At 43.3% G+C, this 27852-nt stretch overlaps 1 protein-coding gene across 2 annotated transcripts; it reads right to left on the bottom strand.

Moving 5' to 3' along the window:
• Positions 1-1313: 1313 nt before the first annotated feature.
• On the bottom strand, positions 1314-27567 carry ANP32A (acidic nuclear phosphoprotein 32 family member A). Of its 2 annotated transcripts, none has more exons than XM_065411677.1 (7): positions 27184-27567; positions 8143-8292; positions 7857-7979; positions 5763-5961; positions 4057-4154; positions 2858-2918; positions 1314-2656 (listed from the first exon to the last, which is right to left on the bottom strand). In XM_065411677.1, the coding sequence occupies exons 1-7, from the start codon at positions 27565-27567 to the stop codon at positions 2595-2597; spliced, it is 1077 nt and encodes a 358-aa protein (XP_065267749.1). In that variant the 3' UTR covers positions 1314-2594. The 2 variants fall into 2 exon arrangements, with proteins under 2 accessions (XP_065267749.1, XP_065267750.1); XM_065411678.1 differs by lacking the exon at positions 27184-27567 and adding an exon at positions 24270-24344.
• Positions 27568-27852: the final 285 nt, after the last annotated feature.

Consider the following 27852-nt stretch of genomic DNA (forward strand, 5'->3'; position numbering starts at 1 on the left):
AAGCTTTTGTTTTTTTTAACAGCCCTCACCAATTAACAAGTAACTGGAAATGCAACGCTTGGTGCACAGGAACGTTATTTCATGTGCCAAGTAATAACCTCAGTACATGTTTACTTTATGGGTGTATATATGCAATGCACATCCTCTGGCATCACGAATCACTGGGAATTTCTTATCTCTGCAATGATTTCTTAAAAATTAATTTACTTTCCAAGAGAACAGAGTTTGGTAGGTGCACACAGACTACTAGTGGAACAAACAAAACTGACTTACGTCCTATCACCCTTTATAAACTCTGCTTCTGTATAACTCCCACAAGTCTGTTCCATCATGAAACAGCCGAGAGGAAGGCAATTAGCTTTAGAAGAATGGTGTAAAGTTAACAGACCAAATTCTGTTTTACTGGTTCAAGGCCATATCTATACTAGGGAACTTGACACAAGTATCCCCACCGATTGTCTTGATCTGGTTTTAGAGACAGCAGCTGTAGTGGAGAGAAGGCTCTGGAGGCGTCTGGTGTTTTGTTAGTTAGACCTTCTAACAACTGCTCTGGTTGGAAGAATCTGGCCCTTAAACTTACCAATTTTACATAAAGTATATAGATTACCCCAGTGTCTGTCACATTCACTTCTACGTTCACGTACTTTAAGAAACGCCTTACAAACAAATGCTGCAAATAGTGTCGTTGCCTACCTGCAAATATGCCGTTATACGTAAAGCAACTGGCACATTCTTAAAGGTGACTAGAGTGCGTGTGCTCTTCTGTAGCTTGCATCATTCTATGTGTATCCCTTTTATGAACATTGTACGCCAAACATCTATGGTACAGAACCCCTTCCCAACAAAGGAAAGCCAGATTTTGCTTTGGATCTTCAATGAAAAACAAAAGATGACTTCTAGGAACCTTCATCTCATTCATTAGCAAGCAAAAACCACACCAACGTTGCTAAATAGATTGGCCTAGCAATGGACATGTAGAGCCCTGGTAACTAAAACAATCTCTGTTTGGACCTGGATTACTATGGCTAGGACAGACCACTGATGGGAAAAATTAACATGCTAAAATGTAAGAGTCACCTTATTGGCAACTTAAAAATAAACAAACATTCTGAAATAAAGATAGCATACCATCATTTGCATTAAAGCGAAAATATCCCCTTGCTTTCACCCAACCATGGCTTAGAGCAATTTTATAGAAGAAAATGTATGAAGCGACTACTAAAAATACCAGGGAATTCAACAGAATGTTATCGTTAAAGGTATGCAGTTCATTCCCAGTGGCCCATTTTACTCAAATAAGCCACAAAAAAAAATTGTATAAAAAGATTTATTGAAATTCATCAATGACAAACAGACATAAAACTCAAAAGTTTGGCTCTTCTGGGAAAAAAAAAAACTTGCAAATGTATTTATACAGATGAAATATTGACTAGGAAATACAAGTCACTTCTAAAGCTATTTTAAAGAGGGATACGAAAGTAAAACTGTACATTCACTAGGTATTTTCAGTCATTTTACTGACTTCCACTAGGTAAGAAAATACAATTTTGTATTAGTATTTCGTGCTTGCGTGTATGAAAAGAAACCTTCTACACTACATGCTGTACTGTCTCCTGTATTTAGGTTTGTAAAAATTTTCAAAGTATATAGCACAAGTGGAAGTCGTTTCTCATCACTTCAAATTGACTAAGTGTCATTATATATTACAGACCAAAATAGTACACACCTTATTTAAAAGGGTTGAAACATTTTTTTATTACAATTTTCAAATTCATTTCACTAGTAACTCAGGAATTAGGAACACTTTTTTATATATATTTATATATATATTTAAATGCCTGCCATTTTCAGTGTATTGGCTGTACCCCAGGCCAAAAAAAAAAAAGAAAAAAAGAAAGGAAAAAACCCCCAAAACACAACACACAGAGGGGGATTGCAAAGTAGTCACCCCATAAACCAGATCCAAAGGAACTCAACAAAAGGAAAAACAAAAAGAACACATTTGGTCACTATTTACAAACAGCAAAATAAGAGTTACCTACAGAAGCAGGGAAAGCATTGGCTGAAAATGGCAGTCATTCACAAACAGGCAACAAAGAAATCACTTTATCAATATGCCATTCTCACTCCTGTTGCTGTGGACTGGATGCTTTGCCTAGATCTGCAGCATCCCCCCGAAAAAATGCTTACAATATGCTTAGTGACTGGCAGAGATGGTAAATCCCAACAACCAGAGATATTTAGCGGTCTCAAAACAGACTGTATGCCTACTTTGGATATCCTCTAGTGATCTTAAGTTTAAGATGTCAAACTATCCACTCCAATAATAAGAAACAAATTGCCACTTGGTTTATACTTACTATTGCATTTACAGTCAGGAACTAAAAGGGACAAAAAAAAATTTAAAATGAAAAGTAGGAGTGGCAGTAAAAATAGTATTTTCCCTCACCCACCCAAAACACTTTTCCCTCTCATTCCCACAGCAACATTACAATCAGAAAAAAAATAAGTTGGGGGGGGGGGGGGAGGGGAGAAGAATACAGGGTAAAAACAGTCAAATCACAATAGGAAACTTTCAAAATAGGTTATTCAGTTTAATCATCTTCATCACCCTCGTCTTCGGGTTCTCGTTTTCTCTTCTGCCCCTTTTCTTCTTCTGCAAAATAAACATGGACTGGGTTATGTGTGTACCTTGATGTACTATCATAGCATAATCGTAAAAACAAACAATTCATACAAACGGCTACATTAAGAAATGGCTTAGTACCACAGCAATATATATTCAGATACAGTTCTACTTTTAAAAACAGTACATTACTACTTTTGTTCTGTACTAAAGTTTGTATTATTGCCATACCAATTTCTTCTTCTTCTTCATCATCATCTACTTCACCATCATTATAACCTTCTTCATCTTCCTACAGAAAGATTAACAAAAAGTTTTGTTCAACACCTTTCCCAATCGACAACCTTCAACAGTATCTTGAAATTGAGCAAATCCCTTGAAAGGTGTCTTTCCCCCCGCATAAGTGTGCATGTTTATTCCCTAAAATACCTTCCTACACTGGATTCTGGCCCACTCTTCACAGCAGGACTCAAGAGTAGCCATATTACCCAATTTCATCTAAAATTTGGCCTCCTCTCAAAGAAGAAACCGATATTCTCACTACATGGTTTTAAAAGCCACACTGATATGTAAACACACAAATTCAAGTCGAGTTCAATGAAATCAATGGCAAAACTAATTTCAATGGGATCAGGGCCCGTTTGTGGAAACAGAACACTAAGCTTAGTTCTAAGCATTCCAAAGTTACACACTTAAACACAGGACCTCACCACTTCTGTTACTACTTTAACAGTAGGAGGGAAAGCTGTGTGAGAGAGAGAGAAGGGGGCGGGGCAGGGGGAAGAGAAGTCAGTTGTAGGAACCACACACTGTGCTGAATTCTGCTTTCCATTTTACCCATTCAACCTCTCTGAGGTTAGACTTAGGGAAGAATCTCTGTACTATAAAAATTGGCACCTTTTTATTTTTAGATAAAGACCATGGACAAACACCCCCACCCCGAGTCTGAAGCCAACAGTACTTTGTTTTCTACTTTCAGGCCAATCTTATTCTCAAACATTCTGACTGAAATCTTATTTAAATCAGTATCATTGTGCAAAAGTCTGGGCTCAGTTTTCCTTTAAGCATCTGCTTTTTGAGACATAGGTTCTCTCTCTCAATCGTTCACAGAGACTTCGACTCCAGCTTTTAATAGGCTGTGTGTGAGAAAAGTGGCTAGCTCTGGAGACATTAACGACAGAGCTGCTGAAAGTTACATCTGTTTTCAACATGATCCCAAGAAGCTGAATGATTTATTACTGGTCACTAGATGGCAGCTGGCTCACAGGCAGATGCTCTTCAAAACCTATCCCCATGTATTTTCATTGCATCTTAGATGGAAGAAAAAAAGTGTGGGCACTTAAAAACAAAGGTTGTGATGTGGTTTACATTTCTATGCAGGTATTCAGACCAGACCTGCCACAGATGTTCCCCCTGCTACGAATCCTTACCTCCTCTTCCCCGCTCACATCCTCCTCTTCTCCTTCCTCCTCCTCCTCATCTTCCTCTTCATCTTCTACTACTTGAGCATCTTCATCATACTCCTCTTCTACACAAGCAAGCAAGACTATCAGCTCAGTTAACTGTCTACAGGAAGCTTAGTTTTCAAACATTACCAGCCAAATCCTGCCTTCCCACTGATGTAAAAGGCACTCACACAAGTACTGCTTGAAGGCAGAATCTAGCTTGTTGCCTTTTTCCAGGTGCAAGGTACGAGGCCAGAGTGAATCCTGCACAGAGTGGTGCAATGGTGGCTTAAAGCCACCTGTGTGCCTCGCAGATCCTGAGCTGTTGGGGGAACATGGGTGGCCCAGGAGTAAGTCAGAGCAGACCGGGGGCTGCTCTGATTGACAGCAGCTTCCCTACTGCTGCCAGTGGGCTACCCAGCATCACGGACTGACCAGAACCCTCTATCCCCAGCTTGCTCCTTACACCCGGTGGTGGCGGGGAGGAAGGGGAGGGAAAAAGCTGCACATAGCAACCCTGTCCAGTCCCAGTGATGGGAAAGTTCCCCCAGAGGCTGCTCAATCCTTGCTAGGCTGCAAGAGCAATGCGAAGGGGGCCATAATCCAGCGACTGGTATGGATTTTTGAGAAGAAAGTTAAAGCATTTTCACTCAGGCCTGCATTTATACTGTGCTGGAGAGAGATTTTGTCCCCACTGAGCCCCTGCGTTGTTCTGTCAGCGCACCCGTCTGCCAGGCAGTGCCGCAGTGTTTACTGGATCACAACACAACAAATTCCGCACTCGAGGAGAAAGTGCAACTCCAGCTATTCTGTGTGCTTTGCTTTTCAGCTTGGTTTGAAGAGTCTAGCAAATTCCCCAAACCCAGCCTGACATTGGTCCAACTGGTAAGCCAGATGCCTCTGAATGCAGGCTGGCGGGGTGAAGCAGAATGGCACAATTTACCCCAAGAGAACTGGCAGGTTGGTTTTCCTAACATTCATAAAGTTACTCTCTGCTTCTGCAGTGCCTCTGACAGCGCTGACCCCAAGCAAAGTTCAGCCTGTGCCTTCTCTGCTCCTTTGATCCATCTCAGCCGTTGTTTACTTTGTTACTGATCATTCAATGTCACACTTTCCTATTAACCAACACGACAGCCTCACTCACTGTCCCCTAATCCGGCTGCTATCTTCCATTCTCAGTCTCCCTTCCCCTCCCCCTTTCTGAGGGTCTGTCCTCTCAATCTTTAATAGCTATATGTGCTTTGCTTCTGTCCCTGCCACAGCTTTCTCAACTGGAAATGGGGAAAATGCCTTATTGCCGCCTAACTGTAAAAGGCTTGGAAGATGGAGAGCAATACGTATGTCTTTTCAGTTTCTCCCTCCTGTCACCTTCCCCTCAGTTTTGCCTCTTCCCATTTGCTGCCCATGTGCTTGTCTCATTCTCTCTCCTGGTCAGACCTCGCAGCACTCTCTGACTGAAGATAAGGGTGTGCGTCTCTTTTAGGCCCTGCCTGGGCTATCCAAGTCCAGTTTTTCCTCGGTCTATGGAGGAGCCACAGGTACATTCATATCTACGTAAGCCAGGGAACTGGGTGCTGGGAGAACCCTTCTCTCACCAACAAGTCAGGTGAATGGGTTGCTTTTGGAGAAGAAAGGAGCATGCACATCAGTTGGCTATAATCTAAATACGCTAAATGGAGCTAGTAACATACCATCTTCATCCTCCTCTTCATCATCTAGGCCCTCCACATAGCCCTCTGCATCGGAATCTGGGGCTTCTTTGTCATCCCGGTCATAACCGTCGAGATACGTGAGTTGTGGGAGGAGCTTGAACACATTTTCTCTGTAGTCGTTCAAGTTGGTTACCTCGCAATTGAAAAGATCTAAACTCTTCAAGTTTTCTAATTTTTTCTGTAAGTAAAAATGGAGGCTCCATCAGAGACCTGTCTTGGGAAGACTTTAAAAACTGAAGGGCAGCCAGTTAACACCCAAAAGGTACATATCTCGGCAAGCAACTTCTAAGGATAAAATGGAGTGTTTTAAATCCGTACTCTCTGTTCACAGATCTCAAAGCACTTTACAAAGCTCTGTATCAATACTGCCATGTTACAAATGGGAAACTGAGGCATAGAACGGGGTAAAGTCTCTGACCCAATGTCACACAGGGGCCAGTGCCTACATAACCACCAACAGCTGGATGAAAACTGGGGGGGAAGGGGTTTCAGCTTATGTTCAGCTGCACAGAATTTTTAGGTGGGAAAAGGAAGCAATGCCACTTACAAACTAAACGCAATAAAAGAGAAGTGTGGTGGCTTAAGGGTTTGCCTTGGATGTTCTGAAAGGTTTCCCTTTAAGAGCTTAGTAGGAAGGCTGTAGAGCAATGGTCTCCTACGAAATTGTGAAGGTTTATTAGTTTAGAGCCCGGAGATTACGAGCAGGTGGCAGAGGCTCACGGCCACCCTGCCCGTCGTGTATAGCTAGCGATGGATCCCAGCGACATAGGAGAAGCCTCAGGAGCATGAGATTTTCATGGAAAGATTAACGGGGTAAAAAGAGTGAAGGTAAGAAGGTGATAAAGCCTGCCATAGCCCTTGATTTTGCAGCCTGATTCCTCAGCACCACAGTATTATCGGGCAAGAAGTGAAGGGCACCGGCTGTGTTCTGAAACTGTAATCTGATCCACTTTTAACCCAATGGTTGAGGGGTCATGAAAACAAGAGATTTAAAGGAGTCCAACAGGAAAAGAGGGGGTAGTTATGAGATCATGCTTCCAGGGCTATGCACCAGCTATGCCAACGGGACTGCTCAGGGGGAGTAGGTGCTTCTGTTAGTAGAAGCCAGCCATGAACAGGGGTAGAAAATGGAAGAGTCGGGAATGGCCCACAGGTTTCCAAACCAGGGACCTGTTAGCAGAACTGTGTCCGGTGGAGGAGTGGGGCCGAGGGACAAGATCCATGGCACCAAAATACTGTAAAATAAAAAATGGCTTTGTTATTCGCTCCTGACGAGCTACCCTGAAGAGTAAGATTGTTCCCACTTTTAAAGAGTACAGAAATGACTGGCAGCTACCTTTCACACTTCCAGAGCAGAAGTGGGACATTGATAGGTGCACGGCTAATGTGAGGACACCCTTACTGTAAGTCTCAGGGCTCTTGATTAATTCCAGATGGGCAGTCCTGGAGACTGCAGCCCCTCCTCTCGTCTCAGGACAAGTGGAGTACAGTGAGCCACCTGTGCGTACATCCCCCCCCATCCAATCTCAGCCATGGCTTGACGGTATCATTTTTGGAGCGGAGAACGTAGCCATGGTAACCTTGGCCCTTCCAGTTCTTGGGTTTTCTTTATGCAACAAGTGCACTAATTAGTATCAAACACAAATGGGGAGGGAAGAGGACTGTGATGTCACCAAATGCCCACCAGAAACTGGATGGAGCCCACCAACACAACTCATGGAATAGCCCAGTAAACAGCCACCACAGAGCAACTTTCGATTGCTATTGCTGCACTAGACTTGCACTATCATCCTCAGGACTCCATATCCCACTACAAATTCCCCTAAGCCACACCCATTCTCCGCCCCAATATGGATGTGTACTGACTATCTGATGAGGACTGGCCACTAGAGGGAGGCGTTATCACACACACACAGCCAATATATTACAGCCTGCCTCTGTTAGGCCCAAGTGTCAGATGTGGACAACCTCGCATTCTATTTGGGGTGTCAGCTTGTAAGGGACCTGTGGTCACATACAGATCTAGGGGTTTTAACTACACTTAAAGCACCTTTTGCTGTCGCATTAACTCACCAGAGGTTCTATTGTACTGAGATCTTTTATTTTGTTGCCGCTTAGGTTTAGATGCGTGAGGTTTGGACACTTTTCTGCCAATACTTCCAGTCCTCCTGAGATTCTGTTATCGCTTAGTTCGAGCTAGAAGTCAGACAAAAAAAATAAAAATTAAAGAGATTTTAAAACAAACGCAACTGAGCTCGTTAGAGGAAGCTCTTACGTGAATGTCTATTTCGCACTTAATATATTGCAAGAAAAAAATATAAAAAGAGAGAAATACAACATGTGGCACGTCTTTATTTACCTTCTTAAGTTTGTTTAACTTTGGTAAGTTTGCAACTGAGCTTAGGCCTACGTTGATTGTACTTAAGAATTCCAGCTCTTCAAACTCATCTGTGAGTCCTTCAATTTTGCCTTCATTTGACCTACAGTTGTCAAGAACGAGTTCTTTAACCTGGAAAAGACAAAATTCAAATGTGTTAAAATGTTTATCCTACAGTCAGATACATATAAATGTTTAAACAGTTAATTCACAAGCAAAGCACAATAAAAAAAACTTAAGCTATGAAACCGAATACAACAGTTTGTTGTTCTACTTTGCAACTGCGCTGGATGGTTATTTCCAGCTTCTGCCATGCAGTGTTGTTTACAATGCTAGCTTAACATCTCACGATGGATTTTAGCTACATTTCACAAACACGATTATTAGAGAGAGACAAATGAAGCAAACCTGAACATAGATGGCATTCTGCAACTGGCTTAGAGCCAGTTCTATTGCATTAAAGCTAGTTTACATGATTTACTAGTAGTTCCTAACAACTGTTCATCAAAGTTACTGCTGAAGACATTTTAACAATAGCTTGGAATATTCAAGACTTCATTAAAAAGAGCCTACAGCTCTGATAACTTCTTGCCTGTCAATGCAATACATCAGTCATTTAAAATACCATTTTCTGCATTAAGAAATTATCTCAATTTATCATAACAAGCTATTCAAAGAAGTAAACTTTAATTTTAGACCGCTGGTTGTGGAGATATCTATTTTCTGAGACGTGAAACAGGTTGACTAATACTATGCAGAGCTACATTTTAGGGAGTGCCTGACTTTCCATGGCACTTGTAATCCTAACTCCACTACGTACTCTTGGAAGTCTCCCGCTCAGTATTCTGCGGGCTTCAGAGTTCTAAGGCGAGGTTTTCCCCACAGAGATGGGTTTTTCTTGAAGAATTTATAAGGCAGGCTTCAGATGTTTCTGGAACGGGAAGGGGTAGAGGATATAGCCTGATTCTCCTTCTGCGCTCACCTGAGCATGTACGGATCCTGTATCTTCTGCCTCACCCTCCCCTTCCCCCATACTGTAGAGAAAGAGCGGGCATGGAGGGGAACAGAGGGAGGAGGGAAAGGAGGATGCAGGATTTGCCCATGTGGTTGACCCTGCCCCATTCAGCAAAAGCTGGGATAAATTACTGTATGGGAGCTCCTGGCTGATGATCAGACCTTAGGAAGGTGCCACCTTCAAATGACACAGCTCGATGCTCAAGCAAGGAAGCAGCCCTTTAAGACGAAAAAGCCCCACCACAGTGATCAAAGAATAAAAACAGTTCACTTTTAACCAAAATCCTCACGCGGTCTTACCACACTCAGTACATCCCTGGTAGAAACACTAGCAGGATACACAGTATGAGCGGTGACCCACTACAGTAAATCCTCCCCCATTTTGCCAGAATAAAGAGTGCAAATACTCCCCTACCAACAGGCAAGTTATGAGAGCAAGTTCTCCCACACTGAGAGAAGAATACACCCCTATGGCTGCATTGCAGAGCCCTGCATGATATAGGTTGTCAAGGGGTACCACAGACCATTGACACTCAGGGAGGGGGAAAGGCTGGAGGCAGAGCAGTGTTCCAAAACTCAGCAATAGTCGGGTCCCCCTACTGTGACAGATCGCCTGAGAAATCTGGAGAATCTTTTGTTTTAAAAGCAAAGGGGACAGGACCCAAGAGAGTTTGCAAGAACCACAGAGTTAGCAAGATGAGGAAACCTTCCTTTGCATACATGAGGCAGTTAATATGCAAATGTTTCTTTTTTTGAAAATGGTTATTGCAGTAATCCCACAGCAGGAGATTCAAGTCAATGTGATGTGATTTGATGGGTGCATCAAACAGCTTTACTAGATATTTAACTCCATTTTATGTTGAATCACAGTCTCCATTCTTGCAATGAAATCCATGGGCTGAATTCAAGGGGGCTCCATGCAGGTGAAGGGAGATCCAAGATGGTATAGGTTCACAAGTGATGCACGTAATCAGAGTTTCAACAGGAAATGCAATTTCCAGGTTTCTTTTCCCAGTTTCCCCCCCAGAAGAACAATAAGCAAGTGTCCTTGTACAAGTTTTGCAAAAGAATCCACACACAGACCAGAAGACTATTAATAAAGTTTTATGTATTATTTCCTATATAAATGTCTCACTTTAAAAAAACCAAAAACCAAAAAACACTTCATCTGAAATTAAGGCAGGAGCAACAAACAAACCCAAAAGTATTCAATAGGCATATCCTTTTGCCACAATACTTCAAGATACCAGGTGGGGCCTGGTTAGTACCTGGATGAGACAAATCCAGGGGTAGAAAACTCCCAAAACAACCAGACTCCCACATAAAGCAGTGATGGAAGCTCTGCTCCAACACAGGGCTAGAGTACTGGTCAGTACAGACTGAGTGGTTTGACATGCCAACTTGCAGATGAGAAGTACTGTAAAAAACGGAGGTTGTAGTCAACTGTGCTCATTTAAAAATAATCACATAAGCACTTTTAAATAGAATTCACCCCAGTGACTGGTTCAAATTTGAATCTGAGTAGCTACATCCTTCCAGCCTACCTAGTTCCTCCTGCAGTTTCAAACTAATCTTACAAATCTTCACTTCCTGTCCTAAACTAAAGACGTTTCTACATTTAGTTCACAAATGCACATACTTTTCAAACGGCTCTACTTACTCAAACCCAAGCAAGACACTCTTACATTCACACCCTTCGGTTTTCCCTTTATCGGATCATGTCCTTGCTGAGCAGGGCAGAGGGCCTTTGCCTGCCCCATTTATCCCCTGCAGCCTGCCCGCCCACCGGGCACTAAGTGGTTTTGGAATCCACCTTTAAAAGGAATCTCTCCTATCCCTCTAACCGTGACAGCAAAGGAAAGGGCTAATGTGCTGAACATGGGGCTCCTTTTCCCATCCCCCCTCAGCTGGGTGAGCTAGCCCATCTCCCCCGGATTGTTTGTAGATTGCAGCCTCAGGCTTCACCGCTGCAAAGCGGACCAAGAGTAAAGACTCTCCGTGAGGTCCGTTTGGATCCAGTTATCCGAAGGCTATTAAACTGCGGGGGGTGACAGGGACGACACAGCCTTGCACTCCAAGGTGAGTTCAGGCAGAGAGAGAGCGCCCACAGCTCCAAGAGCTGGCACCAAGGTTAGGGGTGAGATCTGGCCTGCAACCCACTTCAAGGGAAAATGGTGTTTAAGTCTGAAGCTGAGCAAGAGAGACAGAGAGAAGGACTCTCTAGTCTCTTCCCTCAGCAGTGAAGGGAGGGGATAGGGGAGGAAGGACACATCAGAAATGGCAGCAGAGGAGCCGGCCAGCCTCCAGCTTAGTTGGGGATCTTGGTCCTTTTCTCCGAGAGAGAAATTTCATTCAACGAATTTTGTTAGTGCAACATTACAGTGGCAAAGTTAAAAATCATTCTGAAATTCAAAAGTGAAGGATCCCACAACAGAGCTGGCTTCACCACATTAAATATACAGGAATAGCAAATACCACAGGTGTACAATGGGACCAAGGTAACATGGCTGCATGAAACCATACACTGTGAACTTCCTGACTTCACTTTGTTTTCAGTGCACAAACTTAATTTTGCATTAGTTTTTCGTCTGCACTTTTACACACAGCAGCTGATACAACCAGCCTGCAAATTTTCCCCCGGGTGTTATATACCCCATGTTAATTTACCCTCCTCCTGCCCACATATACTTCCTCCTCTCTTCCCCTTTCCATTCCTTTCTTTCTTACTTTACCTCTCCTTTTATCTTCCCCTTCTCTAGAGCTTATCCCTTTTTGTTAGAGTCCACACAGCTGAGGAGGTCTGACAGTGACCTCCCATCCTCAAGAGGGCCCTGTTTGGGAAGACACACATATATCTAGCATATCCTATTGCCCAACTAGACCAAAAAAGACAATCACCATTGGAACTCCAAGGTGTTGGGCACTGCATACTCCCTCCCCCCCCAGGCTAATGGGAGTTACATGTGGACTAGGGCAGGGTGTAAGATTGGACACTGTATAGATATTTACATACAGTGACAAAAGGCAGGGTTACTGGAAGGGCAAATAAGACCCCACTCCCATTAAACGTATCTGACTAGACTATCTAAAGGCATGACGGAGATTTGCAGGCTTTTTGCACTGGATTATTTACTCAAAGAAACTGGGAAGTTTTGTGGAAACTGGTCTCAGACAGAGCACGCCTATCACACTTCCCACTGAACATGCCGAGTGGGTCACTGAGCTCTTTGCTTTCACACACAGGACTTCTCCCCTTTTGTTTCACCCCAATAAAACACAGCAGATAAGCATTTCTGGATGGATGTAGTATTCACCACTCAGACCCTAACCCCCTTTACAGGGCTCGTTAGACACGTCAGAACGTGATGAATGGGCCCTAACCATTATGAATTAAGAACGTGAGAGTCTCCCGTATCATATTTGAACCAATACTGTCTTACGGGAGCCCTGCAGTTCAGTCAAGCTAAGGAAGACACTATCGCTGATGAGAGGTACAAGCTACCCAGCGTTTCTCGAACTGTGGCTACCAAGGGCTTTTTGTGCGGCCATACCCTCCTGGGCAGTGACTGGGGGGGAGGAGGGGCAAAGCAGTGTTAGACATACAAATGTCACTTTTCACAGAAACAGAAAAAAAAAAAGAAGCAACCAAACAGAAGCTGCAACAACAACAACAAAATGACAAGAACATGCAAAGCACATTATTTGTTTCTATTCTGTTTAGGTCCAGTAAAGAATACAGTCGACTGTACATTATTTTTGAGTCTCCAATAAAAATGTACATAAATAAATTATAATGATTTGGACATGTATATGTGCATATTTATTTGTTTTTCCTAAAAGTTAATTAAGTATTTTAGGAAAAACCTGTCAGCAGCCACCAGCAAGAGTTGGTGGCCACAGTCTGAGGCCATCAAAAAATTTCTTGAGAGACCTCCTGAGCTAGACTATGGAAGTAAGTTTCCAGAGATCATTTTTACATGGCTGTGTAAAAGGATGGGAGGCCCCCCCAGTGCTCAAAGTCATCTAGGCTCCAACTGTTCTGTTCACTGCATGATGCACAAGCAAAGCAAACTACTGGCGGTAGTGGGCTCCACAAGAATCTAGACAGAAGGAAAGATACAAGTTGTGCAATATTGTTCTAAGAGATCACATCACATTTCCGCTCTCCTAAGCGTCCCATAACTGCATACCATCAGCACTCAGCCCATGCACCGCACAGAAAAGTGAGCATGCCACATGCTCTCTGCCCAAAAATAGTTGATGTGTTCTGGGAAACAATGCAAGAACAGCACGCTGCAGGCAGCTGTGACCACCAAAGAGAACACTATCCTTCACCATCTCTGTATCGAAGAGGGTTCCTGTCCATAAGCCAGTCTCATATGGCCACTCTACTGCCAGAGCAGGTGGGTCTCACACCTAAACTGCGGCAAAGGAACCTGCAATAAGCCCAGTGGAGAGGCTAACAGACAGATTGGTTCATTGGGATCTACGTTGTGGATCGTTAAAGCCTCTGCCTGCAATGCAATGTGGTGCATTTGGGGGCGGGGCAATGACTGCTGCATGGTTGGGACTGTCTGGTCAAGGTGTGCAGAGCCCTAACTGGTTCTCGTCTCTACGTCCCAGGGGTCTGCTCTGGGTGATCCATTTCCCCATTCTTCCACTCTGTGGCCCGCCAAACTGCCACCTGCTGCGCCAGGTGCTTCCTGGTGGTACACGTACTGCTGCCTGTGTGTTACTCTGTGGTTTGCTAGTGTCAAGGCTTGCTTTTGTGTGGTGTTCCAAGAACCATAAATAGGTCACTGCTCCCTCCTCACCTGACTCCTGACTTATTTCTGTGGCCGCTCTCCAGTTTCTATCTCTGGTGTTGGCAGACTCTTCCAGACTGATATCACCTTGATGTCTGTCCACTTTGCATGCCTAACTATGGATTACAGTGTGTCCTGTATCTCTCCGTGCCTTTGATTACATCACTCCTTGCAGTACTCCATGTTTGATAACCAACAGAATCCAGAGTTTTCTCATACAGATGCTGTATTAAGCTGTATTCATCACTGCTTATGCGGCATTCTTAATGTACCCATGCTTTGCACTGTGGAACGATGCTCATTTCTGAGTTAACGACAGCCCATTGTATGCACACAGGCACTGTATTCCATGGGGACACTCATACGCAACTTTCATTACACATTCTCTGCACAGTTTACCTGGCACGATTTTTCTCCTTGCTCGCTTTTCTGCCTAGGTGACAGAGACCCTAAGATAGGTCAGTTTACTTTTCTGAAAAACGAATATACTTTGTCATACTAATTTACACACATGCTATAGAATACAGACATGTACATCAGTATTTTCCAATGGGTTTATGACATGGTGGGTTTTTTACATTAAGTCTACATATATATTACAGTAAGTACAAAGTTACTGCTCCAAACAGCCTACAGTTTCACTCCTGCAAGCACAGCGCAATGGTTCAAAGGCAAGTAGGCACTGCCAGTGATTAAATCCCTGAACTGTAATCCATGACAGATCATCAAGACTAGAAGAGCGACATAAATGATATTACAAAAACCACACCGTTAAAGCTCAGTTTTTAACAGGTTAAATAGCAAATTTACTAGTAGAAAGCCAAGGATCAAATTCAGCCATACCACTCCACTGATATTGGAGGTAGGGACCTCGTAGATTATCAGGGCATCACACAAGTAAATCCCACCCTGTATATTTGGCTCCCTTGGGACAGAAAATGGCCACCATTCCACATGGCCATGCTACCCGCAGAGTAAGGGGAAGCACATTCACTTGGTACCACAAAGCTCTTGGCCAGTGTCTGGTCTACTGGAATTAGCAATTGCGTTATGTCCCTTCCTGTCCCCCACTGCCTAATCTCAGTGCCAGGTGCTCCCTTCTCCCCATCCATAAGGAGAGGGGAAAAGGTCTGTGACAAATGGGAGCTTGCTCAGTTCTTTAGATACATCTGCAGAAACTCTATTTCTCCCCCAAATGCGGGAGCACGTCCCTCTGAGCTTTTGGGCCTGGCAGGAAGTCCTGCCCCTGCATCACTCATAATTAATGATGGACACCCATCCTTTTAGGCTGTCAAATCAGATTTCTTTCTAGCTCCAGCTTAATTCCAGATCAGTGATCCTGTGGGCTGGGGATTCTCTGGCAGAAACCTACCAGTTTGTTCACCCCAATTTATGTTACTCCAATAAACTGTTCTCTGGCACAATCTGTCATCGCAAGCAAGAGCAATTATCCTTTAACATATTCCATGCAAAAGGACACAATACACTCCACACTGGAAGTTTTGGTGTGTTGGGGAAGGGCGAATCCTGTTAAACTGTCCAGAAGTGTAATGAAAGTAGGACAGCCCATCATTGGCACTTCGCAGAAAAATCAGGGGAAAGAAAAACTGATGGTGAAGAGCTTTACATTCTCAGTGTTTACAAGACGATCTTCTCCCTCAAAGTTACTTTTGCCACACCCGGGCAGAAAGGATTCAATTCTTATGGACGTTCACTTCAGATACTATCGGGAATGTGGCATCCAGACATGCTCGAGTGCTCAGCCTATTAAACAGGCTGCACTAAAGCGGCAGCTGCCGTGAAGCTTTGCAAACTCGTGGTGCAATTATGCAAACCCCTGCACTTCCTGCTCTAAACCAGCAACCAAAATGAAACCAAGAGAGGTTTGGAAAGGTTGTTTTCTCTTTTAATCAGTAACTGTTAGCAGCATACATGCCCTTTGGAAAATACTGGGCATTTAGAGGTGGATCCTCAGAGGTGCATTAGCTTTGCTTGACACACCCAAGGAGAGGTGGCAGAGGGGCAATATACCACCCTTATACACCGTTGGGGGCAGCCAGGACCCTGTGTGGCCCCCAGGTCAAGTTAGAATAGTTACTGGGCTATTATAATATATGCCAACTAGGACCCACCTCCTAGGGACTGTTCTGCCATTCCAGGATTGCCAGAGCTCAGCATACTCTGGCCATGTTCCTCTCCCATCTCTGGCATTGCACCAACATGGAGGGAGATGGGGTGGGGGGAGAATAGGTCGCCTGGCATTGAATGTGCTGGCTTTATGCCACTAGGGATTCCCCTATAATGGGGTAATCCTCAACTACTCCTTTAGCACTGCTCTGTGTCTCACAGGAGACAGCCTAGGCCGGACTAAATCTGAGTTTTTTCTAACCTACATTTCAACAGATACAGGAAGGGTTCTGATACTTGGAACCTCCCCCAAAACACAGACTTTTTAAATATAACCACTCACACACACACCTGCCCCCCTCCACCCTCCCAACATGAGCATGTTACTAAAGATTTGTTTTTTATCTGAGTCAGGATAAACCTAGTAATTTTGATATTTCAACCAACAGGCCTTACTCTAGGCCTTTGACAAGATGAAACAAACTGGTTTCACTCACCTACTTATCAGCAAATATCACAAGCGTTTTAAACAAACGATTAAGAAAACTGGCAGTGGGAGTGCCACTTACCTAGCACGGAGCCTGGTCAATGTTATGCAACACAAATGCAGAGAACGCCACATATCGGGATGGGACACTTCCCTTCTGGGAAACCACACAGCACACACCCCTCCCATCCTGAGCTATGAACAGCACATCTAGCAGCTGAGGCAGCATCTCCTGGTCTCAGGAAGAGGGGACACTCTGAATGGGCCGAATGTATAACTTTAGAACGGGGGTCGGCAACCTTTCAGAAGTGGTGTGCCCAGTCTTCAGTTATTCACTCTGATTTAAGGTTTCGCCTGCCAGTCATACATGTTAATGTTTTTAGAAGGTCTCTTTCTATAAGTCTATAATATATAACTAAACTATTGTTGTATGGAAAGTAAACAAGGTTTTTAAAATGTTTAAGAAGCTTCATTTAAAATTAAATTAAAATGCACAGCCCCCCGGACCGGTGGCCAGGACCAGGGCAGTGTGAGTGCCACTGAAAATCAGCTTGCGTGCTGCCTTCAGCACACGTGCCATAGGTTGCCTACCCCTGCTTTAGAACTTTGGGAGGCATTCAGTTACCACATTATGGAAACTGTGTATGAAGAGAGAGAGCATCCCAAAGGCATCTTCACTATGGTTAATGTCCTACTAACTTCAAAGGTGCCCTTTAAAAAGACAGGTTCAAATCCTATCCAAGATGGAGATCACCAACACACAAGGCCTGATTTAATATATGCACTTTTGGTGCTGCCAAGTTCATGAAATCACAGACAGCACTAGAAATAAGACCCATTCACATCTCAAGTTATTTTATTCACTTGGCACCTGTATTCATTGAGTTGGAATTCTGAAGCTTTGCACAAATGTCATATGAAATACAACACTGGACTTTAAAAGCTTCTATCTGGGGGTGGTCTTTGAATGGTGCAGCCCCATCAAACTTCAATATGCTAACACCTACACATCCTTTTGCTTGGAAGCTCCCTGTACTGTTTACTTAATCCCAAACTACTACATCCAACAATTTCAGCATGTGCATATTTGAAGAGCTCACTAACTTTTGTATCATGTTGGCACAGTTCTCTGCTTACTTCACTCAAGTTGTGAGTGCGTGTGTGTGCACAAAGACCCCAACATTACCTTCTAGTGCACTTTTAACAAGTTTTTTTATATTAATACCATAATGTTTAGCCACAATGAAATATTTGAGCATTACAAGTTCATTAGTAGGAAAAAGCAGTTTGTCAGTTACTAGATCAACTAAAATAAAAATACAATACACCAACACTTTAGCTCTAAACAATTATCCCAAATCTTAACCAGCCTAGCATTTTGTTCTTGAATTATTCATTGTGAATATGGAAGGAGGGCCCATAGAAAGTGAGCTAATGATTCAGATTGAATGACTAGTCAGCAGGCGTAGGATTTACAGGTTACCATTTTCTGTTGCCTGCCAACAGCCTGCAGGGGCATCCTGGCAAGGCCCACTCTTCCCTGGCCACACCCAATGCACGGGGGCCAGAAGAACGTATGGAGGAAGAACTACTAGATCAACTCTACCAAATTGTTCCTATACATAGGGGAAATAATTCTTCACTAGCCAGTTGAATTGGATTTAAGGTTGTGCCATCACTCTGGTCCATTATCAGATAATTTCCACTCTATAACATTCTGTACAGTGTGTCACCATCAGCCCAGAAACCAACAAATACATAGAGAGTCAAAGACAAGATGTTAGAACTATGTTTCTATAGTGGAGTTATAAGAAAGTCTGAAGTTTCAAATGAAATAGGAAAGTGGTGGGAGGGAGGAAGAAAGCTAATGGTATACACCCTATAATCAAAATTGTGGAGACTAACTACATAGCACCTCCAATCCAAAACTTCTAGAAGAAAAAGAAAAAAATCTATGACTTTAGTAAAACTTACATATATTTTTAAGAATCATGTCACATGAAAGCATGCTTCCAATTGAAACATCTCAGTAACTACCTGTACATACACAAGACTATGCACCATGCTAGTCAATAAGTCAAAGAATACTTATAAAAATGTAGCAAGACCCTTTTATTCAAGGGCATCTATAGGCAGGTTTTTCTAGTTTGTTTGTTTCTTTTATAAAATTACCTATAGACCAGCACAAATGCCTTAGAACAGTGATACTCAGACTGAGGCTTATGAACCACAAGTGGCTCTTTAATCCCTCTCCTGCAGCTCTTTGCAGCACATGATATTAAAACTGTGTGATTTAATTATTAATCTAAATTATTAACCAATCAGGAAGCTTTTACTATGTTATTAACCAATTATAGAATACTTGGTCAGTCATTTTGCTGTGAGAATTATATATATGTAAATGAAACAATGAATTCACATGACTGTGGCTCTTTTGGGTAATACTGATCGCAAATTTGGCTCCTGAACCACTGAGGTCTGAACACACTTCGTTTGAGGGGGCCTGGCCTAAACAGTGATAGGGAAGTGATTAAATTGCTTGACTTTCAAAACAAATGCCCCCCTCCCCCTTTTTTTGGCGCCACTTTGAGGTTTGCTTCCATCTCCTTTTCCTGGACGCAGGATGTCCTAGTGGATAGAGCACTGACTGGGCCTCAGGAGACCTCATCTCTATCCCTGGCTCTGCCGATGGCCTGCTGGGTGACCTTGGGAAAGTCACTTCTCCTATCTGTAAGATAGGGATAATGATGCTTACCTCCTTTGTAAAGCATTTTGAGAGCTACCAGTGGAAAACGCTATAGAAAAGCTAGATATTGTTAAATGACCTCAGCGCCACACAGTAAACACACATTCAAATACCTTGTGCACATCATAGCTAATTTTAAAATAGTTTAATTCCAAGTTAACATTTAGCTAGACTGCTGTACACATTCTGTGGTCATTCAGTACTGGAGCAATCATATCTGCTACTCTCATAAATTTAGCATGAAATTTATTTCCTGCCTTAAGTCAAATAAAAGTTTCCTAAGAATGTTAGCACATTAATCACTAATATTAAATCAATATCTTATCTGAAAAGTTGTAGGTACTGAGTACCATGTAAGTGAAATGTCCCACTAGATTTACTGGGACATGCTGTTTCCAACCTTTTTAATACTTGGAAGTGCCCGATAGGCCAGTTTGACTGAAAAATTAATGCTCCAATAATGAGTCTGCCTTGTGACTCTTGTTATACAGGTCGAAGTGAAGACATGAAGATTGATAGTAAGCCCAAATACTGAATCTTGTTTAGATTTCTCTCAGACTACTCATGTAGGTGAGGGCTGCAAGATTGAGCCCAAGGAGTTATTAATAAAAAAAAAGAAGAAGAGAAGAAACACAATATATTTGAAGAGAAGCATGCAGGAAATGAATCCTACAGTTGAGGGAAAATCTAGCAGGAAAGAGAGAAAAGCAAGGTTAGTGAGTTAGGCAAGAGGCAGAAAATAAGAGTTTATAAATGTTGTTTGAAGAATGGTAGGGTGAAAGGATGGCAGAGGAAGAAAATGAAAATGGTTTGTATGTTACAGTAATAACAAGTTAATAGTCAAGTAACAACCAGCAACTCCAGCTAGGCCCATCAGCAGAGAGTAACTGCTAACTGTTCTCGTTGGGGAGCAACCATACCTGACTACATACATTTCATTTTACCTGGCCAAGGTGTTTATCACACAGTCTACTGAGACCTGCCACAGCAAGAAAAGTCTCAATGTTAGCGTCAGGTTATGCCAGCTCTGTTACCTCCCAGTCCGTTCACATGGAATTCCAAACACGCTTCTTCCCACACCAGAGATTCTGGCTGGGAAACCAGTTGAGTTCATAGCACCACTCATATCTAAAGCTTTACATTGTTTAAATCATTTGAAAGTGGTTCGCACTTGAAACGTAAGTAGTTACATTTTTATGGGTCCAATTCTTACCTTTCTCCGGCCTCTACAGTTCCATTAGAGGTGGAATTAGTAAATATAGTCCATGTCTATGATTATTCCTAACTGAGGTGCACTACATACAGTATATCAGTTTTTAAAAGGCAGCCATCATCCTTTACACTACAAATTCAACACCTTTAAAGATGTACGTATTTGTAGACAATACAGTCCTTAAGAATTCAAGATTAATTAAGAGGGGAAGAATAGTGTACTGTAGGCCCTGAACTATTACCTCTAAAGTTGCATTTTGAAGGTCCATATGGTTAAGCTCAAAATATTGGCACATCTTGGTGCATAAGTAGGGCAGCGTAGCAGACGACAGATTCTGCCCATTGATTTCCAAGATTCTGTGTGTGCAGATCTGGCTGTAGGACAAGTTATCAGATTCAGGCTTAAGTCAATCATATCACGTAGGCCCTCAAGAATCCGTACTAGTTAGCTGTTCTTCCTGCTGTGTGTCTTTTTTCAACTTCTGGTGTCTTTTTTTTCCAATAATTATTTCTTCATGTGACATAATGCAATTCTTTATACCATTATATGGTGGCTTGTTAACTAAAGCTCGCTATTTTTGTTCTGATAACTTTATCAAGAGAACAATTTTTCAAGTTGATGTTTTCTTGTTCTGTACACACATGAATCATCCTACACCTTACATAAATATGATTGCATTTGAGATACTGATAGCCGCGGGGGAATTTTGAACAGTTGAGGGTGAAATGTCAGGATTAAACCACACAATAAAAATCTAGAAAATCCATCAGATAATGGCAACATCATGGACAGATTAGAAAGCTAGGCAGCAAGTTTTTATCTTGTATGTACATAGATCCCTTCACACGCTTACAACTTGGTCAAGTTTAAAAAGGAAAAAAAAAAAAAAAAAAAAAGATTTCTAGACCACTCACTATGGATCGCACACACAAATTCTGTACCTGTATATGTTCATTCTCATCCATGATCCTAGATCAAATGAGGTACATATTTGCCTAACTATGTTTCCTTCATACCTACCTGTTTCCAATATCTGTTGTTCCAACACAAACAATTTATTCACTTTACTAAAACACCCCTTCTGGGGATCCAGCAGTATAGATGCAGAGATATATAGCCCCAATATAAACTTTTGAGAACTTGGCAGAATACCAGCAGGTCACAAATTCAGAGAGGCTGCTAGTAGCTGCATAAAATAGTTAGAGTACCTTTCATTTTTTATTTGTTAAGCACAAGAGAGAGAAAATTTAAATGAAGACACTAACTTGGATTATTACAATGCTTTTACAAGAATGCAAATTTTTAAAGAGACACCAACTGAAGCCATTTACTATTATTGCAATTAACATAGTAACCATAAAGGACTAGAGGGGAAAGTTATATTTTGGTTTACCTTCTGTATTTCATAAGACTTTACAAGTAGTCATTTTCACTGTTTTCCCTTTTGTTTGTGTAGGTTTTCCACACAACAGAAGAGAACAGACATAAATAAAATTAAACAGAAGTTTCTGGCAGGGGAATCAGAAGCATGTGAAAAAAGTGAAGTAACCTTCAACATTTATTTTAATTGACTAAATTTCAAGTGAATAGTGTCCCCTTTAGAACAAGCATTAAGTCTTTGGACTAAAGTAACCAACAATCTATCTCTAATGCATAAAAAAAAGACATTTTAGCACAATTTCAAAGACACAGGCAAGATCTGTGTTGCACAGCCAGACAGACAACGTTAAACTGATAATTTGCTTTACAGCCTTTGTATTTAGCTACTGAATTAGGCTATGTACAATACAAATAAACAAGAGTGCCCAAAAATCTGCCCACAAAAGCGTCTTCTATGTAGTTCAGTAGTTACATTGCCATCTGATGGCTCTCTAGTAACCTGTGTGAAATAATCTCTTCTAATTCCAAGTGAACAGGTGGTTACATCAGAAAACGACTATCATAAGTAAGACAAGCTTAGATGTGTATGTGTACAGCACATGAACTACTTTCTCAATATTAAACACAGTGGATACAGAAGAAAAGGAGAAAATTCCAGTAGGAAAAACTGCATAACTACCAACTGTACAATACATAGAAAAATATAATTTCAGGTACTATCAATCTGGCACCTTTCATTAGCCCTAAATTCATGTTAAACAAAAAAAAAAGGGGGGGGGGAATGGGGCTCCTATGCATTCCACCATATTTAATACATTTGCATTATATATTTTTGTTAATTAATATGTATACTAAACCTACAGAATTATAAGATTTAACATCTCAAAGTAACCAGCTCTGTTACACAGTATTAAGCAGTATTCCAAACAAGAATTATACTACATCTCTCTACAGCCTACAGCATATTAACATAAACCCACAAAGGTAATGAAATTCTGATATAATACTTCACTACTCCCCTTGATTTGCAAAATCTCAACCCTGGCAAGGGGCTGATGTAAGTTAAATACCACATGGGTTGCAATACCAAGGCACAAATGGCTCAAAAGCTTCAGCTAAATCTACTTTGGTTTTGTAAAGTGAAGACCAATTTTTCAGAGTATATTTCTTTTAATGTGTATTTTTAAAAATACACCTCTACCCCGATATAATGCGATCCGATATAACACGAATTCAGATATAACGAGGTAAAGCAGTACTGGGGGGGGGGGGGGGGGGGCTTGCGATCAAAGCAAGTTCGATACAACGCGGTTTCACCTTTAACGCGGTAAGATTTTTTGGCTCCCGAGGACAGCATTATATCGGGGTAGAGGTGTAATAATAGAACAATGTGACCAGATACTGCTAAAATATGGATTATAGTGCAAATATATACTGGAAACCATTAACCTGCCAGATAGTTACTGAAGATACTGCATCATCTTTACCTATGTAAACAAGAGCTCACAGACTAATACAATATCAAATTTAATGTCATTGTTCTGTCTATATTGAAACATGCACAATCCACATGAAGTAGTGGATGGGCCCAAGCAATAATCACTTTTAAAATTCAGTCGCCACTTTATCTAGTGCCCAAAGGCACAGGCTCACTCAATTTGATTTAAAAAGGGTTTTTTGAAGAGTGGCAGGCCCCAAATTGTACACTTGATTTCTCCATGACATGAGGACCTATATGCACATGAACTGGCCACATTCTAATGGGTGCCTTCGGATTTGGTTGGTAAAACAGCAATGCTCACAAGCATTATTCCCCCTAGTTATCTTTAAAATAAATATGCATAATGAAATTTAGAACAATTTTAATTATAGCATTTGCTATGTGAGTTTATTCTCAGAGTCAAAAGACTTTAAACAGGTGACAAAGTAACATGTTAGATAACTAACATTTTATGACTGACAGGGTTTCTTTACCCACCAAATCTCTGAGTTATATAAGTGCAAAAACAACAAGGAGTCCAGTGGCACCTTAGAGACTAACAGATTTATTTGGGCATAAGCTTTCATGGGTAAAAAAAACCCCACTTCTTCAGATGCAACATTGTCCCAATCAAAGGCCTATTAATGTTACTCTCCATTAATCAAAAGCACAGGGAGAAAAGTAAACCAAATTTGGTTTAAAAACTATTGTTGCTAAAAACGTCCCACTTAGCAGTCTGGAGAAAATCGTTATAGTTAACCCCTGTTAAAAATGGGGAGCATGAAGAAAAGTGCAGATAAGCCTCAAGCGGCGCTCGCTGTTACTGCTACATAATCCATGAAAAAACCGAGACCTACCTTCCCGCAGGGCCCTGCCCAGGAAGAAGGCATATTCCCAACTCATCAATAATGCGCTCCCCTCCCTTTGGAAGCTGCTGCAGGCATTTTAAAGCCATCAAAAAAAAAAAAAAAAAAAACACCCACTATGCAAACGACCTTCTATGTCTGCTTGCTTCTTCCAGCTCCGGGGAAGCCTCTATCGGGATTTGGACAACGAACAACAAACTGGCATTAATGCCCGCGCTGACGACGGGTGCAAAGGGGCCAGGTGCTACTGGCGAGACCGCGGCCGACTTTCCAGTCTCCTCCGAACGTTAGTCACCACGCCGCAGAATGCTCGCGAACACAACGTTCCATTTCGAGCTACCAACGCTCCATTTAAAGATACAGGCTCCTCCACGCTGCCAAGAGACGCCTTTGCAGGGAAACAAACAAGGACTGGGATTCTCCCCTCTGCAGGCAGACACACACACCCCAACACCCGGCCTCCCTCCCTGAAGGCCCCCGCCACATCAGCCACTCTGCAGCAGTTTTTCGGGTTCGAATAGACCGTTGGTACCTTGCTGGGAATCGTGCTAAAAGATTTTTATCTTCTTTAAAAACATCCTCCTCCCCTCCCCCCCCACTCAGTGACAACAACAGTGACAAAATGGCAGACCTGAATGCTGGCAGTCATGTTACACACACACACAGAGCGAGCCCTGAATGCGCCCTCATTGCTTCAGCCGCTTAATCGTTACGATTCTGCATCCAGGACCTGCCCTATAACAAAACATTAAGCTTTTCTCCTCCCCCACCAAATAATCACCATTATTAGGAAACTGCAGATCTATATAAGCTTCTCATTTAATAGTTTGTTACAAATACTAACATTTAAAGCAACTCCCCCCCCCACACACACACACACTCCCTCTAGAATGTAACAAACAAGGAATGTTTGCTAACTGCATCAATGGTGCCTTTAAGAATTCCCTCCTTTATTGTATTCGCACGGATCCTAAAGAATAAATCGCCTTGGTTTCATACCCCAGCCTTTTTCTCCTTTGCAGCTCGACGGAAAAAAACATGGCGTCTTGTCCTACTTCAGGTTTACTGTGGTGCTGCCAACGCGAGGATACAAAGTTGGGAATGATTTCATGGGGTGGAGGGAGGGAGGGAGGAATATTTCATCTCCCCGGCAGAGATGTAGGGACGGAGGCCCCTCATTAGGAAGCTCCTCCGTTTGCTCTTTGTCCCCTTTGCACAGCTCTCACAAACAACAAGCCCTCGTGTGCTGAGCTAGCTGGCACATACACACACAGTGCAACACAAGGGAGCACTGGCAGCCCCACTCATGCAGCAACCTGCACACACACACACAAACCACTTTTTATTAATAGGTGCTGCTGCTCAAGGCAAGGCGTCTGACCCACTAGCCAGCTCAATACAACGGAAACTCCCTCCTCCTGCTCCATCCCCAATACTTTTTTAAGTTTAAAAAGGAGGTTACGTAAATCTGCCCAGCTTTGTCCGTCAGACATTTTACTAGCGATAGGAAAACCGTGGGGGCAGTTTCCACCCTCCCTCCCTCGGAGACGTATACTTTTTGATTTCTGGAGAGGTATGTTTTCATTCGGTCCTATCTACGCCCAGCGCCTTCCAACCAAAGCAGCCTAGAAGTCTGTAGGAGGGAGGCGAATCGTTTGGAGAACACCTCCCCTTCCCCCCCAAATATCAAACTATGTTAGTACTTAAGCCATTATGTAATGACCTCTTCTGCCCTGGCTTCTAAAAAATCCTTGGCCAGATTGGGGGGATCCGTTTTTTGGGGGGGAGGGTTCCCCCCAGAGACTGGCTATTTACTCTGTGTGTTACACTAAAGTTCCCAAGGCGGCCAGGCTAGGAAAAGGCGCTTGCAACGATCCCATACACCGATGACTACACAGGAGAGACGAGACCGGTCACCTTTGCGCAGCACAAAACACCAAATTCCCGTCACAGGAGATTCTAACACACACATACACGCACAAACACAGAGGCAACCTTAATTTCTCCTTGGGTGCATCTGGCAAGAGGTTAGGGGGTCTTCCCAAATTGGGTTTCCCCCACCCCTCTCGCCGTTCTCCTGCAATCGCTGCAGGATCAGTAGGAGACAAACAGAAAAACGAGGAGAGGTAACTAGATTGTCTCTTGTCTGCATAATTTGTACCCAACCAGCCATGGACTATTTTTGTCCTGACAAACTTTCTTGTTCTCGTTTATTCAGTCAGACGCTGAACAACAACCTAAGTCCAGCCCCAAAGGGAAAAAAAACATCCAGTCTTTTTGTGTGTGTGGATGGAGAGGGGGTGGAGAGTGGATTTATTTTGGCAATTTTTTTTATTAAAAGCTTGCGATACTGTCAGCTGGATCAGATTTTAAAAACCCGTGAACATTTGTTTTAAAATCCTATTTTTTGTCTTCTCAGCATCTGGAGAGGGAGAGAGAGAGAAAGGGCGCGTTCATGAGGACTACAAAGTTACAAATATGGCTCCCCAGTCTCTCTTGCCTGATCACTGCAAAGAAATGAAGACGCACTTTAAACTAAACCATTTCCAACTCACTCACAGTCCCTCCCTGCCCAACACCCAGTGCAAATATTTGCAAACTAAACCAGCCAGAGAGAACCACCAACTTATTTTCATTTAATGCATTGCAAGCCCCTTTAATGCATTTCACACCAGCAGACTCAGGAGCAGCTTATAGTTTTCCCCTAGACCATAACGCGTGCGCCTTTGGGCACCCCAAATTGGGTGCACGGAGACATACACACACCGGTAGGCACCTCAAGGGCAACAGCGGCTTCAGCAGCAGCTGGCACGGGCGTTACCTATTACAACGGCACCCCTACATTTTGTAATAATTTTAATGCACCCCCCAAAATGTGGGATGGATTTTTTTTTGCATTGCTTACATCTGAGGGCGTCCTGTTCCGCAGCTCTAAGTGGATCCTTTTCTTCATGTCCATGTCCCTGGTTAGCAGGAGTCTCTCGCTTTGCTCAGCTCCTCTTTTGTATTGACACCAGTGGAGACCCCCCCAAAGCCAGCGCGGTGAGGGACTTTGAGGGCTCAACCAGCTCCGCTTGGAATCCCGAGCCCCAGCACCGCGGCTAACACTAACCTGATAACAGCGGAGGCGGGCACTCCCGGGGGCTCCGTCGTGATTGACACCTGGATCGGCCAACCGCGACGCCGCAGCTGGCTGCCGGAGCCAATGGGGCGGGCAAGGGGCGGCGGGAGCCAATAGGGGAGCGGCGGAGCCGGCCAGGGGACAGCCCGAGTCCGAGCGGAGGATCATTCGGTGCTGGTGGCTGATGGGGAAGGAGCGGCGGCGGCTCTATGGTGGGGACGGGGTGCGCAGCGCTCTCCCTCCCCCCCGGGCCTGGGGGTGGTGCTGTGGGGGCCGTGGGGCGCGGAGCGGGGCCAGAGGGGGAGGGGCGCGGAGCGGGGCCCTGAGGCGCGGCGGGTGGTGGTGAGAGAAATGGCGCGCGGGCCGCCGGGGGGAGGGGGCTGTGGGGAGAAGTGGGCGCGACGGGGTGGGGAGGCGCTTGGAAGGGGCGGGCGGCTGAGGGACAGCGGCGCG

This window comes from Emys orbicularis, chromosome 10 (genome assembly GCF_028017835.1).
Source record: "Emys orbicularis isolate rEmyOrb1 chromosome 10, rEmyOrb1.hap1, whole genome shotgun sequence".
In the NCBI taxonomy this organism is placed as follows: domain Eukaryota; kingdom Metazoa; phylum Chordata; order Testudines; family Emydidae; genus Emys; species Emys orbicularis.

What these genes read in the sequence shown, in the direction of transcription:
- ANP32A (XM_065411677.1), bottom strand. Translation starts at nt 27,567, where the DNA reads ATGATCCTCCGCTCGGACTCGGGCTGTCCCCTGGCCGGCTCCGCCGCT. An exon ending in TGAAGAGGAGGATGAAGATG is followed by an intron (nt 4,155 to 5,762) that starts GTATGTTACTAG and finishes TTGCTTGTGTAG; the next exon opens with AAGAGGAGTATGATGAAGAT. An exon ending in TGAAGAAGAAGAAGAAATTG is followed by an intron (nt 2,657 to 2,857) that starts GTATGGCAATAA and finishes TTTATTTTGCAG; the next exon opens with AAGAAGAAAAGGGGCAGAAG.